This window comes from Maniola hyperantus, chromosome 5 (assembly GCF_902806685.2).
Source record: "Maniola hyperantus chromosome 5, iAphHyp1.2, whole genome shotgun sequence".
In the NCBI taxonomy this organism is placed as follows: domain Eukaryota; kingdom Metazoa; phylum Arthropoda; class Insecta; order Lepidoptera; family Nymphalidae; genus Maniola; species Maniola hyperantus.
The window spans coordinates 11,711,914-11,727,370 of record NC_048540.1 but is presented as its reverse complement, the minus strand read 5'-3'; the positions used below and the strand labels follow the sequence as shown (position 1 = coordinate 11,727,370).

The 15,457-nt window shown below is 40.5% G+C and overlaps 1 protein-coding gene across 7 annotated transcripts in view; it reads left to right on the top strand.

Annotated features, from left to right (window-relative positions):
- Zasp52 (Z band alternatively spliced PDZ-motif protein 52) overlaps positions 1-15,457 on the top strand; it is a 53,986-nt gene that overhangs the window by 30,672 nt on the left and 7,857 nt on the right. For 5 of the 7 annotated variants that reach the window (XM_069498718.1, XM_069498716.1, XM_069498715.1 and 2 more), the window contains exons 3-10: positions 529-680; positions 2,123-2,297; positions 3,233-3,363; positions 5,102-5,193; positions 6,910-7,189; positions 7,867-8,055; positions 8,725-8,815; positions 9,494-9,659. In XM_069498718.1, coding sequence (XP_069354819.1) covers positions 529-680; positions 2,123-2,297; positions 3,233-3,363; positions 5,102-5,193; positions 6,910-7,189; positions 7,867-8,055; positions 8,725-8,815; positions 9,494-9,659 — 1,276 coding nt within the window. Of the gene's footprint in view, positions 1-528; positions 681-2,122; positions 2,298-3,232; positions 3,364-5,101; positions 5,194-6,220; positions 6,366-6,909; positions 7,190-7,866; positions 8,056-8,724; positions 8,816-9,493; positions 9,660-15,457 lie in introns of all 7 variants that reach the window. The other 2 variants (XM_034968612.2, XM_069498717.1) reach the window with 1 other exon arrangement.

The window sequence follows — 15,457 nt, the reverse complement described above, 5'->3', positions numbered from 1 at the left end:
TTACCCGACTACGGCAAAGCAAAAAGGAATCTATGTAACTATGTACTTAAGTATGTAAGTTTGTATCTATGTGTGTTCCACTGTAGCGGCTAAACTACTGGGCTGATTTAAATGAATTTTAGTTTTCAATTTTATCTTGTTGTCACCAGACCGGTGTTTAACGCTGAATGATAGCCACCGAGCTCATTTGACATTTATTTTTAATCCATTGAAGGTTTTCTACGAAAAAATATTTTATGTTCCTTAGTGAAGCAGCAATGTAGAACCAACAATGTCAAATAAGCTCGGTGCTATCATTCAGTGTTAGACATTGAGCTAGCGAATAACCCCGCAGGCCTGAAACTGAATAATTTTCTCAAAAATGGTTTAGTCAAAAATTGTGGCTCAATTCTCAAACCTCCCATTCAATTGCTGCTTCAGAGTTCAAGCTTACGCCAGCTGTTATTGTCAAGCTCTCCAAGCACAGGACATAAAGATACTCAGGTGTCTACTTAGTTTTTATTGATTGTTATTTGGTTGTTGTTCCAGGTTAACGGCGGCGGCGCGGCCGAGCGCGCGGGCCTGCAGGCGGGCGACGCGCTGATCCGCGTCAACAGCACTGACGTGTACACGCTGCGGCACCAGGAGGCGCAGGACACCATCCGCGCGGCCGGCCCTATGCTCGAACTTACTGTCCAGAGGTAGGTACCCCTAACTCACTATCTAACTACCTATATACTAAGCAAACTAGCTTACCCACTTCAGCTCCGCAAGAGGGGTAAAATTTCTGAAAAATCATTTTCTTCCCCCGTGAAACTTGGGGCTGCAGCAGTAGTTTTCAGTAGGGTCTACTTTATAAAGGAAAGTACAAACATGCAAAATCTCAAGTTTATAAACCAAGTGGCATAGATCGGGTTGAGTTGTACGCTGATATGTCACTCAATCAGTTCTTCAGGCATGTGTAGGTATAAATCAAGGCTGGCGCGTCTGCGTCGCAGACTACCTATAGACTCCATGACACAATAGTTTGTTTGCACCTTTTGCTTTCCAACAACGATGTGTGAAGAAAATGAGCGGTGCGAGGGAGTAGAGCAGTTGAGTGCTTGAACAGCCTTTAGTTCAAGGAAAGTTTCAGAGGTTGGCGTGAATTGGTTGAAGGTTAAACACGTGTTATATTAAAGGGTCAAAGAGTAGAACCACCCCGCATGCAGCAAAAGAAAAGATCAGAATAGCTTAAAGGAGAGGCTTTGTTTAGGTAACAGGAAACACGTTAGCAGAGCTCTTTATCCAGCTTAATATTATGATAATCTGTTGATCTCCTTTGCATGAATCTTTTTTAATTTTAATTCAGATTGCTATTTATTTAAAAAGAGCTAATTATAAAATTCGCCAAAACTATTTTGGTCTCGCTGTGAGACACGTGGCGGTTTCTACGCGGTCCACATGTTGGAAAAGACTCCTCAGTTTAATTTTTATCAATATTTAACTGGTTAATGGCCGGTTATTCATACAGTCGCGTGCTCGTTGGATTGTGTAGAAAAAATATCAAGATAGTAGTAAACCGACAAGTTAAGTTTTTGCGATGTGATGATTAACCACATCGGAATGCTTAAAAAAGTAATTAAAGCATTCTTCATTCGCGGCGCCTAGTTTCCGGCCTCTCGTTAAATAACTATATTGACATTCAAGATGCATGTAAGTTAATTACGTCACTTGAATGTCGCTTATATGGAAAGGAAGCCAGGTGGTGGTTCTCATTATACAAGCCATTTGCGTAATGGAAGCCCCACAAAACATAGCAAGGAGTACGCTTGTATTGTTGACCATTTTTTCATGAACTGCTCTTAAATTCGTATGTAAATGTTTTTGTCGACTTTCGACTCGTGTCAGGCGCTATTGGATAACAAGTTTGCGCTACAGAGTTGCAGACTCTCTTTTCTTTCATTTCAAACTTTCCTTCGATGATGGTCACGATGCAGATGGTAGAATGAAGAGTTCTATTTTGCTCAAGGGGTTTAGGCTCGCACGAACTAAATTTTTGTTTTATGGTATATGGTCTACGAGCACGACCGCCAAACTTATCTTTGATAATGTGACATGTTACAAGAATAGTACCTACAAAAATTTCGTTACATTGTTTCAGAGGTGGTGGCACTTGGCGGCCGGCGGTGACGCCTACGGGCAGCCTGCCGCGCCCGAGCTCCAAGCCTCTCGGCGGGAGCCCTGTGCCCGTCACGAACACCTCCCTCAAGGCGACGTCGCAGCCCACACGCGCTTTCGGTTCCGGACACAACAGCGTTGCAAAACCCTTTGGATACGTAAGTGTCCATTCTTTTACCATATTTCCAGTACATCTTAATATTCACTATCGATCTAATAGTCCCATATTTCCATTGCAGTTCTTGCAATTCACGAAGGCTAGTGAACTTTACTTGTGGTAACGTCGTTTACATGGTCATTGCGTCGGACCAATCCGTAGGAGGTAGTAGGAGCCTCAATAGCTCAACCGGTAAAGGAGTGGACTGAAAACCGAAAGGTCGACGGTTCAAACCCCGCCCGTTGCACTATTGTCGTACCTACTCCTAGCACAAGCTTAGTTGGAGAGGAAAGGGGAAAAGGGGAAGGCCATTTTTAATGACTAATATATTTATTTAAAAAAAAAATTTAGTCGCGGGCAAGCGCTGTCACACGCACACATGTAGTGAACCTTACGTATACCGATACCACTTAAACACAGGCATGAGTCAGTGGCCTTCGTGAAATGCAAGAACTATAATTACTTATTATTAATTAAACAATACCTAATTGATAACAGTAAATTTAGACAAAAGCCTGCTATAGTTTTTCAATGCTGGTTCTAGTACAAAGCACAAAAGTGCCTAGTAGGCGGTTATTCTGGATGACTATGCACTCCATATACCATAATTACATCTATGCAAGGCAAAAGTAGATTTTTTGGGGCATTTGAGTTGCGACTGCGGTGCGTCATTGCACATATTTGTAAATATGAAATGTATATATGAAGATGTAAGGAACATTTTGCATTTACAGTTCAGTTAGTGTCGACTGTTGTGATGTGTCGTGCTCGTAACGAAAAATCAGACGATCGGTTTTTATCATAATAATATATCTTCATACAAAACGTATGACAGCAGATATAAATCGGTTGTCGTTCTTCGATAGGGTTGATTGTTGTGCTAGATTTAAGAGATGCAGGTATAAAACGGCTCTTTTCTTGTAATGTGTATTTCAGATGAACGGCAGTGACAGTGTGAAGAGCATCGTCAACAAGCAGTACAACACGCCCGTCAACATGTACAGCGACAAGAACATCGCCGAGACGCTCTCCGCGCAAACAGAGGTCTTGGCCGGAGGCGTTCTTGGGTACGGACTACAGATAACGACAGCCGATTAGGGCCTTATCAAATTGCAGAATGGTATTTTGCGGGCGTGTTTCATTCCATACTTAATATTATAAAAGCGAAAATGCGTCTTTGTCTTTTACCTTTTCACGGCCCATCCGTTTAACGTAGCGCCTAAACTACTGAGCCGATTTTGATGAATGAGGTGATTCGATTCGTTATTACGGTTCGGGTGTCATAGGCTACATTTTAAATGAACAAAATCAATATGGCGGATGCAGCAACCAAAAAAGTAGGGCTCCCAAAAATTTTTTTGCTATCGTATCGAGTGGGGTGTCAAATGAAAGAGGAAAAAAAATTGGAGGAAATATACAACATTAAAATATATCAAGGCACAGAAAAACAACTTTACTTAGAATATTTTAGCTTTTACTAAGATGATCATAGTCGGGTTTTAGTTTTCAACTGTATCTTGTTGGGCAGTTGTGTTCACATTGCAAAAGATTAATCCATGACAGACATATGCAATAGTTTTCTATTAATCAGTGGATAATATAGGTAGGTATCAGTGGCGAAGGGTGAAAATCTGATAAAGGGAAGCCGGAAACGTACTTACCTAAAAGAATATCAGCTGTTCGATTTTTGTTTTCAAAACTTAATTTAGAAAAATTACTATCGTTACGTAACAAGAAATCTGTTAAACAACAATCTATGTGAATTAAGGCCATTTCTGATTTTGGCTTACCAAACTGAATCAAAATTACCGTGAACTTACCACTTATAAGTTATTAATCACATCCCCAATTTATTATATCAAAATAAAACACCACTAACAACTTAAACAAACAAGCATGGCCGCTTCACAAAAACAAATGTATCAATATCAAATCACCCTTCAAAATACAAAATACTCAAAATAGTAGCATGTACCTGTTAAAACAATAGTATTAATATAATTTTTAATTTGGAGGTATTATAGGGTAACTCGGATCCAACCGAGTTATTTACGTCAAATTTGTCTGACCTGTCAGAGTTCCAAATTCGTATTCGCTACTGGGCCAGACTAAATTGGTGTGCTCTTTATTAGTCGACCGTAGAGCGAGACAGACCTAGTTCGTTCCTTTCGCTTTCGCTAGGGAAATGAAAGAGATAAATACTAAGCAAAAATCTAACTAGGGAATCCGATATTTTACGGCTTGTACGGTGTAGGACTGTAGGTGTATGTTACTTACATTAGCTGTTATGTTTTTAACTTAAATTAGTACTTAATAACAAAAAAAAAATTAGCATTTGTGACGATCGAACCTTTGTATTTACGAATGTATTACGGAATTTATGTGACTATACCTACTTACGCTATATTATGCCAATTCTTAAAGGGAAGCCGATAGGAATCGTGTTATATTGACTCTTCGCCGCTGGTAGGTATATTGGAAAGTTCTTAAAAGGACCAAAAATTCAAAAATCTATTTACTGACTGAAAATTGATATATTAACTTCCTTTTTTCATTAGGTGCCGTACATTCTCATGTATCTACAATGGGGCCGATTCTCTTGTACACAATCTCTAAACTAAACTAAATTAACAGGTCTAAATCTAGTGCTATCCTTTTCCGCAAGCAACATGACAGGGATAGCAATAGATTTAGACGTGTCATTTTAGTTTAGTTTAGAGATTATGTACAAGAAAATCGCCCCCAATGTTACTTTGAAATTAGTCACGTTTAAAAATAACGATAAATATAACTTTTCGTTCTCAGAGTTAACTTTAAGAAGAATGAGAAGACGTATGACGCAGAGAAGAGTGCCGTCTTCAAGGTGCTACAAGAAGCAGAAAATGACCCAGAACCAGGTATAAGAAATTTTAAACTCCTTGAACCTGAAACATATGCTAAGCGCGACAGCATGTCCAATAGGAGTTGTAAGGATTCGTCACATTTACTCGCTTGAAGAGCATCAGAGATAGCTCAAGGAGCGTTTACCACCCAATGGTCCAGAGGTCTTGGTGATGAATTTATACGCTCGGAGCCGTTCATATAGACCGGCTGAGAGAGCATGGAAGCGGATGCACTCTTAGAGAACTAATAATATAATCTTAGAGCCGCACTCACCGGCTCTTTATCGAGAATATTCCTTTCAAAACTAGCGTTCGTTGTGCGAGAGGGAAAGAGCACGCAAACGCAGCAGTTCGGAGACTTCAGCGCGATAGAACACGCGCATTAAAAGCAGCCGTTTTTTTATTTTGTTTTAATTTATAGACTAGCGCTTGGCTGCAATCAGACCTGCTGGCAAGTGATGATGCAGCCTAAGATGGAGCGTGCTTGCCTAGAACTCACCTAGAAGATGCTTATTCATTCTTGATTTAAAGGTACCCATACTAAAAGTGGAGGGGAAAACTAATGGCGGAAGAGCGTTCTTAATATTTCACTCAGAGATTTTGAGCATCTTCTTGCCACAAAAGATGTGTTGATGAAATTCACTGTGACGTCCTCTGCTTTGTGTCTGATTAAGCTAAGATTTTGGGTGTGACTTTACGGCATCATGTGTCGTGATGTCTTTCTCCCTTGTTTGGATCATACGCTAAATGACGCGTATACTAATATCCAAACTAAAGAAATACTAAATGGCAATGGTAATAATAAAAATCATCTGCAATTAAAAGATGCTAAGTCCATCATACATAACTAAGTAATGTTATGTAGTAATCATTCAAGCTTTTTTATTTCATAAAGTGCTGCAAAATTATATGTTCTTGTTCATTTCATGATTAAAAAATAACTTCAAATTTTTCTGCATACTTGTTTTCAAGGACTTGGATCATTACATTTTATACTAGTAGTTTACAAGGTAAAGGGAATTAACTCGATTGTATTGGCTAGTGTCGGACGTATCGACGGGCACTACGACGCCGGTTAGCGGCTTGCGGCACGTGTCCGCGCCCGTCACGCGCCCCGACGCGCCGCTCAACACCGGCGGCCTGCCGCCCGGACAGAACATTTGCGAGGATTGCGAACGACTCATAACGTAAGTCGGACGATCATCGCCCGACACGGTCGCAAACGGCTTGTTTTTGTGCTCCATCACTCGGGGAATAGGGCTGTCGTTAGCACGTATTGTTTCAGCATTTTCTTTTCTAAGTAAATCTGCTCAGCCTCGTTGTATTTACAATCATTCCATCGTTCCAAATGTATGTTTTGTTTTTTCTTTCATTTATGACTAATTGTGTATAGAAAATACTTCCTATCAACCGAGATGAATGATTCACTTCATCTTGCGTCGTCATCTATCTCTTCATAAACTTAAGAATTCCGATGATCTAGATTTTGCAGTATTCTTTATTATCATCAATCTTGCAATTATAATAATTGTACTTGACAACATTTTAGAATCCTAAGAGACGTTAACTCAAAAATCAGCTTACTCGTATGAGCACTCGCGAGAGAATTGAAGACATACTCCAGAAGTACCTATTTCCAAAACACTGTGGCAACAATAGCAATAGCGGTGTCTAAAGTGTTCTTAATAAGATAAGCGTTACTTTATGAAATAATGATATTGGGATCGGCAGAACCGACCACTTTTTTATCGCGGGCTCGAGTGGCACGCACCGGCTCGCCGAGCGTGGCGCTGCGCGCGCAGGCCGCGGTGCGCCTGCCACCGCGCCCCGCGTCCGCGAGCCTCGCGCCCGGCGCGCCGCACCGGCCCAGCATCCCCGTGGGCAGCCACCACGTGCTGTCGGACGGCCGCATCGCCCTGGGCGCGCCCGCCCCCGCGCCGCCCCAGCTCGCCGTCTCGCCGCCGCCCACCACCGATACGCCCTATTGCTCCGAGTGTAACCGCTACATCGAGTAAGAGGCGTCTCTGAGAATGCCTGACGTGTTTGCGACCGTGTCGATCTGTGCACTAGTTATATATGTAGTAGTCGTGTAGTTATGTTCTGTCTCCGTCGGGGTTCCTTCGGTCGCCGTGTAAATATCGACATCGTATCGAAAGGACCCGCGACGTAACAATCTCGGCGCAGACATCGGCGCCTCCGGCCGGATGCCGGGCCCCGATATCTGCGCTGCGCTATCATTCTCCATCAGTTAATATAGCTCATCTCTGTGATAAAACGTGTATATCGCTACCGCATTATATTTGCGTAACGTGTTGCACTCAGCATGTCCTCACTTTGCGTCATCACACCATTAGAGGAAGCGCACTTTTATTCCGCAGAACGGTGCACGAACACTTTATTTTTGGTAAGCATGAATGTTGCTGTACATACAGAAGACACATAAAACGATTAATACCGTCGTAGTTTTAGAAAATATAACCACATAGATATTTATTTAGACATAACAGATGGGAAAAGTTAAACTCGAGCCATGGAACATTACTCCTAAAGCTTTAAATATTAATACGTATATTATTATACAAGGAAAAACATTACTTTCCGTTTAGCACAAGACCACACACACAAGTGGCAAACCAACCAATTGATTGATGTCATAAGTTAACACGTTAACGTGTGGTGTATGCGCAGTGGCGTGTTCGTGCGCATCAAGGACAAGAACCTGCACGTGGAGTGCTTCAAGTGCGCGACGTGCGGCTCGTCGCTCAAGAACCAGGGCTACTACAACATCAACGGCAAGCTGTACTGCGACATCCACGCCAAGCTGGTGGCGCGCCAGAACCCGCCCGCGCCCAACCTCGAGCCCGTCACAGTACCACCGTACGTATTCCACATCTCTTCAATAATCCCCCAGCCAGCTCACCTCCGTAGTTTGACAGCTAGTGTCATGATCGTAATCACATCTGATTGGCTGACACTTCTCACTATTAGTTGAAATGTCAATCACTTATTCAAATTGTAGTAATGCGACATGAGTCCTAGTCCTAGAATGGTCCTGTTCTATTCAGTCCTCGGTATTTAAGTAGATAAATCACGGTCAACTTTGGGTCGTCAAGAGTTTATCCCTGATAACTATAGCCTTCACCCACAGGTTTCACCTCGAACTTGGATATCTCGTTATAAGTTTATACGTGTACATGGGCAGGTGTCCAAAAAAAAAAAGAATTTTAAATATTATAGAGAGCTGATGTCCTAAGACGCATTTTACTCAATTCAATATATAAGAGTTAAATAAATCTTTAACACCTGTAGTCTGTACACCAAAGACAGCTTTCCAGGTTTCATGGACCTGGAGTTTTTCAGCTCTCTATCAGCCTTTTGAATCTGAAGAAATTGGACCGTTAGGTTTGGTGGCAATATTTGGAAGGCTTCGAGATTTCTGAGCTTTTAAATTGATACAATTCTTTACTCACAACATATTGGTAATCACCTTTGGTGCTTCCACCAAAAAGCCATCTTTTGAATTTTGACAGTTCTTTTTGTTTATAGCGGTAGTAGGATACCCACAAACACCTACTCGACCCCTTTGCCGCCGCTGTCTACGAACAACTACACAAACGGCTCCTCTTCAATGTTCAGCGTAAGTACTCAATTAAAAACTAATTAAATTTTAAACTACCCCCGATATGTGGTATCGCACACCACAGCTGGATGAACCAATTTTTTATGTTTTTTCAAAGTCCTTACTAACAATTCAAATGAGATCTACTCGTAATACAACATAGGTACAATTCCTATTTCTATAACATTTATTGTGGATATTTCTTATAAAGGTCCGACCACACAGAGCTAAGATCTATTACGGGTGAAACTTTAAGTATTTGCACACATTAAAAAGTCGGTTTCGATTTTATTTTAAAATCCTATACTTATTTTATTATTTATGTAGATAAAAAGGATGTTCTCGAGTTATGATATCACCATCATAGTCATTCAACTTGCAGCCTACAACCCTTTAGGTGTCCTGGCCTCCTCCACAGTCCTATTCCATTTATTGCGGGCCTACATCTACCTTCTCTAGTTTTTATATTTATTGCAGCTCTAGATAATGCCCGCGACTTCATCAGGTTTTTAAAAATCCCTTGGGAACCCTTTGATTTTCCTGGATAAAAAGTAGCCAATGTCCACTGTCCGTCTCTAAAATGTCAGCTATCTCTGCACTAAATTACGTTAAAATTTGTTAATCGGATGGGCCGCAAACAGACAGACAAACACACTTTTATAATATCTATTAGTTTGCATATTGTATCTCGTGCAGCCGTCAAGCAACCTGTCAGGGCCTAAACCATTCGGCTCGTCCATCGGCTCGGCATACTCGCCAGCGTCGCTGTCGCCGCGATCGGCGCCGCTGTCGCCCGCGCGCCCGCTCGTCGCGCCCGCCGCGCACTCGCCTGCTATCCCGGCGGCTACCCCCTTCGCACCCAGTAAGCGAGTTACTTTTGCCGTATAACACAAACACTAGGTACTCCCGTTCCATTCATTCACAAGCAAGACTATCGATCGCAAGAAAACGTCCGAACGAACCAAACAATTAGAGCAATAAAAAATTTACTCAAATGTAGACAATGAGGCTAATTCCGTTGTACACAATCTCTAAACTAAACTAAAATAGCTCGTCTAAATCTATTGCTATCCCTTTCATAATGTTGCTTGCGGAAAAGGATAGAACTAAATTTAGACCTGTTAATTTAGTTTAGTTTAGAGATTGTGTACAAGAGAATCGGCCCCATTGCTTGTCTATAATTAAATTTCAATTTCAATTGTACGCGACAAACTGAACAAAAACATGTCCTTTAGTGTCGTTATTGGAATGTTATTTATCTCGGATACTGTTTGGGCGTGATTCCCAGTATACTCTTTGTAGAAAATCTAGGCTCAACCTAGACAAGCGGCTGGCAACCCCATTTTGCCGCCGGTGGCGCCTATGTCGCAGCTCGCGGGCGTTCACCTCTCTCTCAATATGTCCGCCGCCTTGTGAACTCATTTTGCTTGTACTTAATTCACTTTATAACAAATATACAGATTGACTTTAAAGTATACCGGGACGTTTTTCTTTACTTCAGGTTATGGGCCGTCCATATACCTATTAAGTTTTCAATCCATCCGTATTAGTTACCGTAAAGTTGAAAAAAGTAAAAACCGCGTGCGTCGTAATTGTGCAAGTTCATGCAAGTTGCAAGTACAATGGCGAACTCCGGCATGAACAATATACAATTAGAAAAATTGTCGGGACGAGACAATTATAATACGTGGAAGTTTGCAATGAGAACGTATTTGGAGCACGAGGACCTTTGGCAGTGTGTGGATCCCCAAACAAGAGAAGTCGACGCCAAGAAAGACATTAAAGCTAAGTCCAAAATCATTTTGTTAGTCGAACCGACGAACTACGTTCATATAGAAAATGCGAAAACAGCTCGCGAAGTGTGGAAAAACCTTCAAAATGTATTTGAGGACTCCGGGCTGTCAAGAAAAGTAGGGTTATTAAAAGACCTAATCAATACTTCTTTGGATAGTTGTGCTAGCGTTGAAGAATACGTTAATAAAATAATGACGACAGCTCACAAACTACGGAATATTTCATTCAAAGTTGACGACGAATGGCTGGGGACACTAATGTTGGCCGGTCTACCAGATAATTATAAGCCAATGATCATGGGCATAGAGAGCTCCGGTGTTAGAATATCATCGGATTTTATAAAGACAAAACTCTTACAAGAAGTGAAAGTTTCCGAGTCTTCTGTGTTTTTCACAAGGAACAAACAAAATGCACATAATAATAATCAGTCTAAAAAAAAAAAAAAAAAAAAAAAAAAAAAAAAAAAAAAAAAAAAAAAAGGGCCCCGGTGCTATAATTGCAATGGTTACAACCATTATAAAAGTCAGTGCAAGGTCAAGAAACAGAATACTAATGACACCGTTTTTTCAGCTATTTTTTCAGCCTATACTTTCATAGATGAAAACAACTGGTATATTGACTCCGGTGCAACTATGCACATGTCAAGGCGCAAGGACTGGATGTATGATTTGCAACCACCTTCAATTCAGAAGATATTAGTAGCAAACAGTGATGCTGTCTCCGTGCAACTTATGGGTAATGTAAACATCCAGACAAGTATATGCAATGATGAGCATCTGATCCAGGTGAGGAATGTTTTATTTATTCCTGAGCTTGCCGCTAACTTGTTATCAGTTAGCCAGCTGACCAAAAATGGGTGTAAGGTGGAGTTTACAGACAATGGCTGTAATATTTTTAATTCAAACAACAAAATTATAGCTACAGCATCTTTAGTTAATAATATGTATAAACTTAACATTTTGAATGGCCAAACAGGCAATGTCTGTGCTACCTTTGGCAACGAAAGCCAGGCTGACTCTTATACTTGGCACCGTAGAATGGGACACCTTAACATGGCTGATGTTAAAAAATTGCAATTATGTGCTGACGGGATGAACATAACTAAAAAAAATGAAAATCCTGTATGTATATCTTGTTGTGAAGGAAAACAAACAAGACTTCCGTTTCCACACTCCGGTTCTAGAGCTAGCACTTTGTTGGAAGTAGTACACTCCGATCTATGTGGTCCGATGGAGACACCCTCCTTGGGTGGCGCTAAATACTTCATAACCTTCATAGATGATTGCTCGCGCAAAGTGTATGTATATTTTCTAAAGAACAAGTTGGATATAAAGTCAATATTTGAAAAATTTAAGATTGAAGTAGAGAATGAATTAGGAAAGAAAATTAAAATACTGAGGACGGACATGGGAAAAGAATACTGTAATAAAGAATTATCTATTTTTCTAGCAGCTTCTGGCATCAAGCACCAAACTTCAACTCCGTACACGCCAGAACAAAATGGGCTAGCGGAGCGCATGAACAGGACGCTGGTGGAGCGTGCTAAGTGCATGCTGTTTGATGCAAATCTACATAAAGGATATTGGGCTGAAGCTGTGGCAACTGCGGCTTACATTGTGAACCGATCACCATCTCGAGTTCTAGCTGAGGTAACACCTTATGAAAAATGGACTGGTAAGAAACCAAATATCACACATTTTAAAATTTTTGGTTCGAAGGCTATGGTTCACATCCCTAAGCAAAAGAGGTTAAAATGGGATCGTAAATCACAAGAGTTCTTGTTCATAGGTTACTGTGACAACACGAAAGGGTATAGACTCTATGACCCTAATACTAGAAAAACTATAATTAGTAGAGACGTGATATTCATAGAAAACAGTAAGTCTGCAATTTTAATACAACTTTGATTATCACTGTATATCACCATAGGGGCGGCTTCCTTTTTCAACTGTGGCCAGATATCCTCTTGCAATTGCTTAAGCCATAGAGCTTCTTGAACGCAGGATGAAAGCGACATGTACTCTGCTTCCGTTGTTGACAGAGCCACTGTAGGTTGACGTTTAGAGTTCCAACTGATAGCTCCACCCTGAAAAAGGAAAGTGTAGCCTGTGCATGACCGTCTGTCGTCTTCTGAACTGGCCCAATCTGAGTCACAGTACCCATGTGTCATATTTTCATCGGGACATCGCGCATACTTCAATCTGTGATCTAGAGTACCTTTCAAATATCTCATGACACGTTTTAGTGCAACCCAGTGTTGCATCTCAGGCTTGTTATTAAACTTACTTAAAGTGTTTATTACATAGCTTATATCCGGTCTAGTGATTTGTGAGATATATAACAAGCAGCCTACTACTTCTCTCAATATGTCCGCCGCCTTGTGAACTCATTTTGCTTGTACTTAATTCACTTTATAACAAATATACAGATTGACTTTAAAGTATACCGGGACGTTTTTCTTTACTTCAAGAATCAGTACCATTGCCACAGCTTATTTCAATTCCTCTGAGATCCAATGTCGAATTATCAGATACCAACAGTGGATCTCAAGGAGGGGAAGAGGTTCAAGAGAGCCCACAGACTTCATCATCGCTAAGCACTTCATTTGATAGTTGTGAGACATCTATAGATGTTAATGATGATACATACCATCCTAATGTTAGTGAGGATTATGATAGTGATAATGAGAGCTATGTAAAGAAAATCAGTTTACGTCCACGTCAGAGACAAAATGTTGACAGAAATGGTAAAAATTTTCTTTGTATATCACAGATTTCAGATCCATCGACTGTTGAGCAAGCTTTATCCAGTAGTGAAGCCCAACACTGGAAAAATGCAATGGACGAGGAGTACAAGTCTTTAATGGAGAATAATACATGGGAGATAACTACTCTACCTCAAAATAAGCGTGCCATTTCATGTAAGTGGGTCTTTAAAACAAAAACAAATGAAGAAGGAAGCCGCCCCTATGGTGATATACAGTGATAATCAAAGTTGTATTAAAATTGCAGGGTCCGATGGCTACCATTCCCGCACCAAACATATTGATATAAGGCATCACTTCATTCGAGACAAGGTGCTGGGGGGATCAATCGACGTGCGATACATCAAGACAGAAAGAAGGGAATAGTTTACTTAGACCAGAAGAAGTATATTTTGGAAGTTTTAAATAAATTTGGCATGTCTGACTGTAAGCCAGTCAAAACTCCGATTGACATGAATACCAAATTACATAAGAATTTAGATGCAAGTAAAATCCTACATAATATTCCATATCAAGAAGTAGTAGGCTGCTTGTTATATATCTCACAAATCACTAGACCGGATATAAGCTATGTAATAAACACTTTAAGTAAGTTTAATAACAAGCCTGAGATGCAACACTGGGTTGCACTAAAACGTGTCATGAGATATTTGAAAGGTACTCTAGATCACAGATTGAAGTATGCGCGATGTCCCGATGAAAATATGACACATGGGTACTGTGACTCAGATTGGGCCAGTTCAGAAGACGACAGACGGTCATGCACAGGCTACACTTTCCTTTTTCAGGGTGGAGCTATCAGTTGGAACTCTAAACGTCAACCTACAGTGGCTCTGTCAACAACGGAAGCAGAGTACATGTCGCTTTCATCCTGCGTTCAAGAAGCTCTATGGCTTAAGCAATTGCAAGAGGATATCTGGCCACAGTTGAAAAAGGAAGCCGCCCCTATGGTGATATACAGTGATAATCAAAGTTGTATTAAAATTGCAGGGTCCGATGGCTACCATTCCCGCACCAAACATATTGATATAAGGCATCACTTCATTCGAGACAAGGTGCTGGGGGGATCAATCGACGTGCGATACATCGGGACAGAATCGATGGTTGCAGATGCCCTCACCAAAGCCACTTCGCAACAAAAAACTAGACTTCTGTGCCCGCAAGATGGGGTTGAGCCTAAGGGGGGATGTAGAAAATCTAGGCTCAACCTAGACAAGCGGCTGGCAACCCCATTTTGCCGCCGGTGGCGCCTATGTCGCAGCTCGCGGGCGTTCACCTCTCTCTCAATATGTCCGCCGCCTTGTGAACTCATTTTGCTTGTACTTAATTCACTTTATAACAAATATACAGATTGACTTTAAAGTATACCGGGACGTTTTTCTTTACTTCACTCTTTTCCATTAAAGATTTGCATAGCTAAAGGTCTAATTGCATGATAGTCTGTTAAAGTGACGTTTCAGTTTAAACTTTTGCCGTCAATAAAAACAAAATGGGTTGCACACTGGTGCAACCCATGGGTTTGCATTGCATGGTGCATTGTAAAATGGGTCAACAAACAAACCCTGACTTGGATTTGTTTGTTGACCCATTTTTCATTTCATCTTAATAATTATGGTGGTATGATACTGACTTTTATAACCAACTTGTTTTTTTATTGGAGGTCAAAGTTTAACGGTAAACATAACTTTAACCGTCAATTATGCAAATGGTCTATGATTAAAAATTAAATAATTTAACCATGTCCGTTATGTTATTTTATATTGACATTCGTCCACCTGTAAGGACAACCGTCTGATTTACCGCAATAGGCTTTTTTTATCTCTGCAGTGCAATGAACCAAGAAATTTACTAGAGTTTGCTTTTTACTGAATTTAATTTTTAAGGAAAACCTTTGAAATAAATGAAAAGTGACGATTGTTATTATTAGCGAGATAATCTATCGATAGATTCTTCATAGGTCACCTTATTATTTTTACTGTATTTTTTTAACGTTGGTATTATACTCCTCTGTATCTACTTATTACAAATATTTATTAATGAAATGATCACAACACACTTTATCAATATATTTTATATTAGGAAATAATTTATGTATTTTTTTA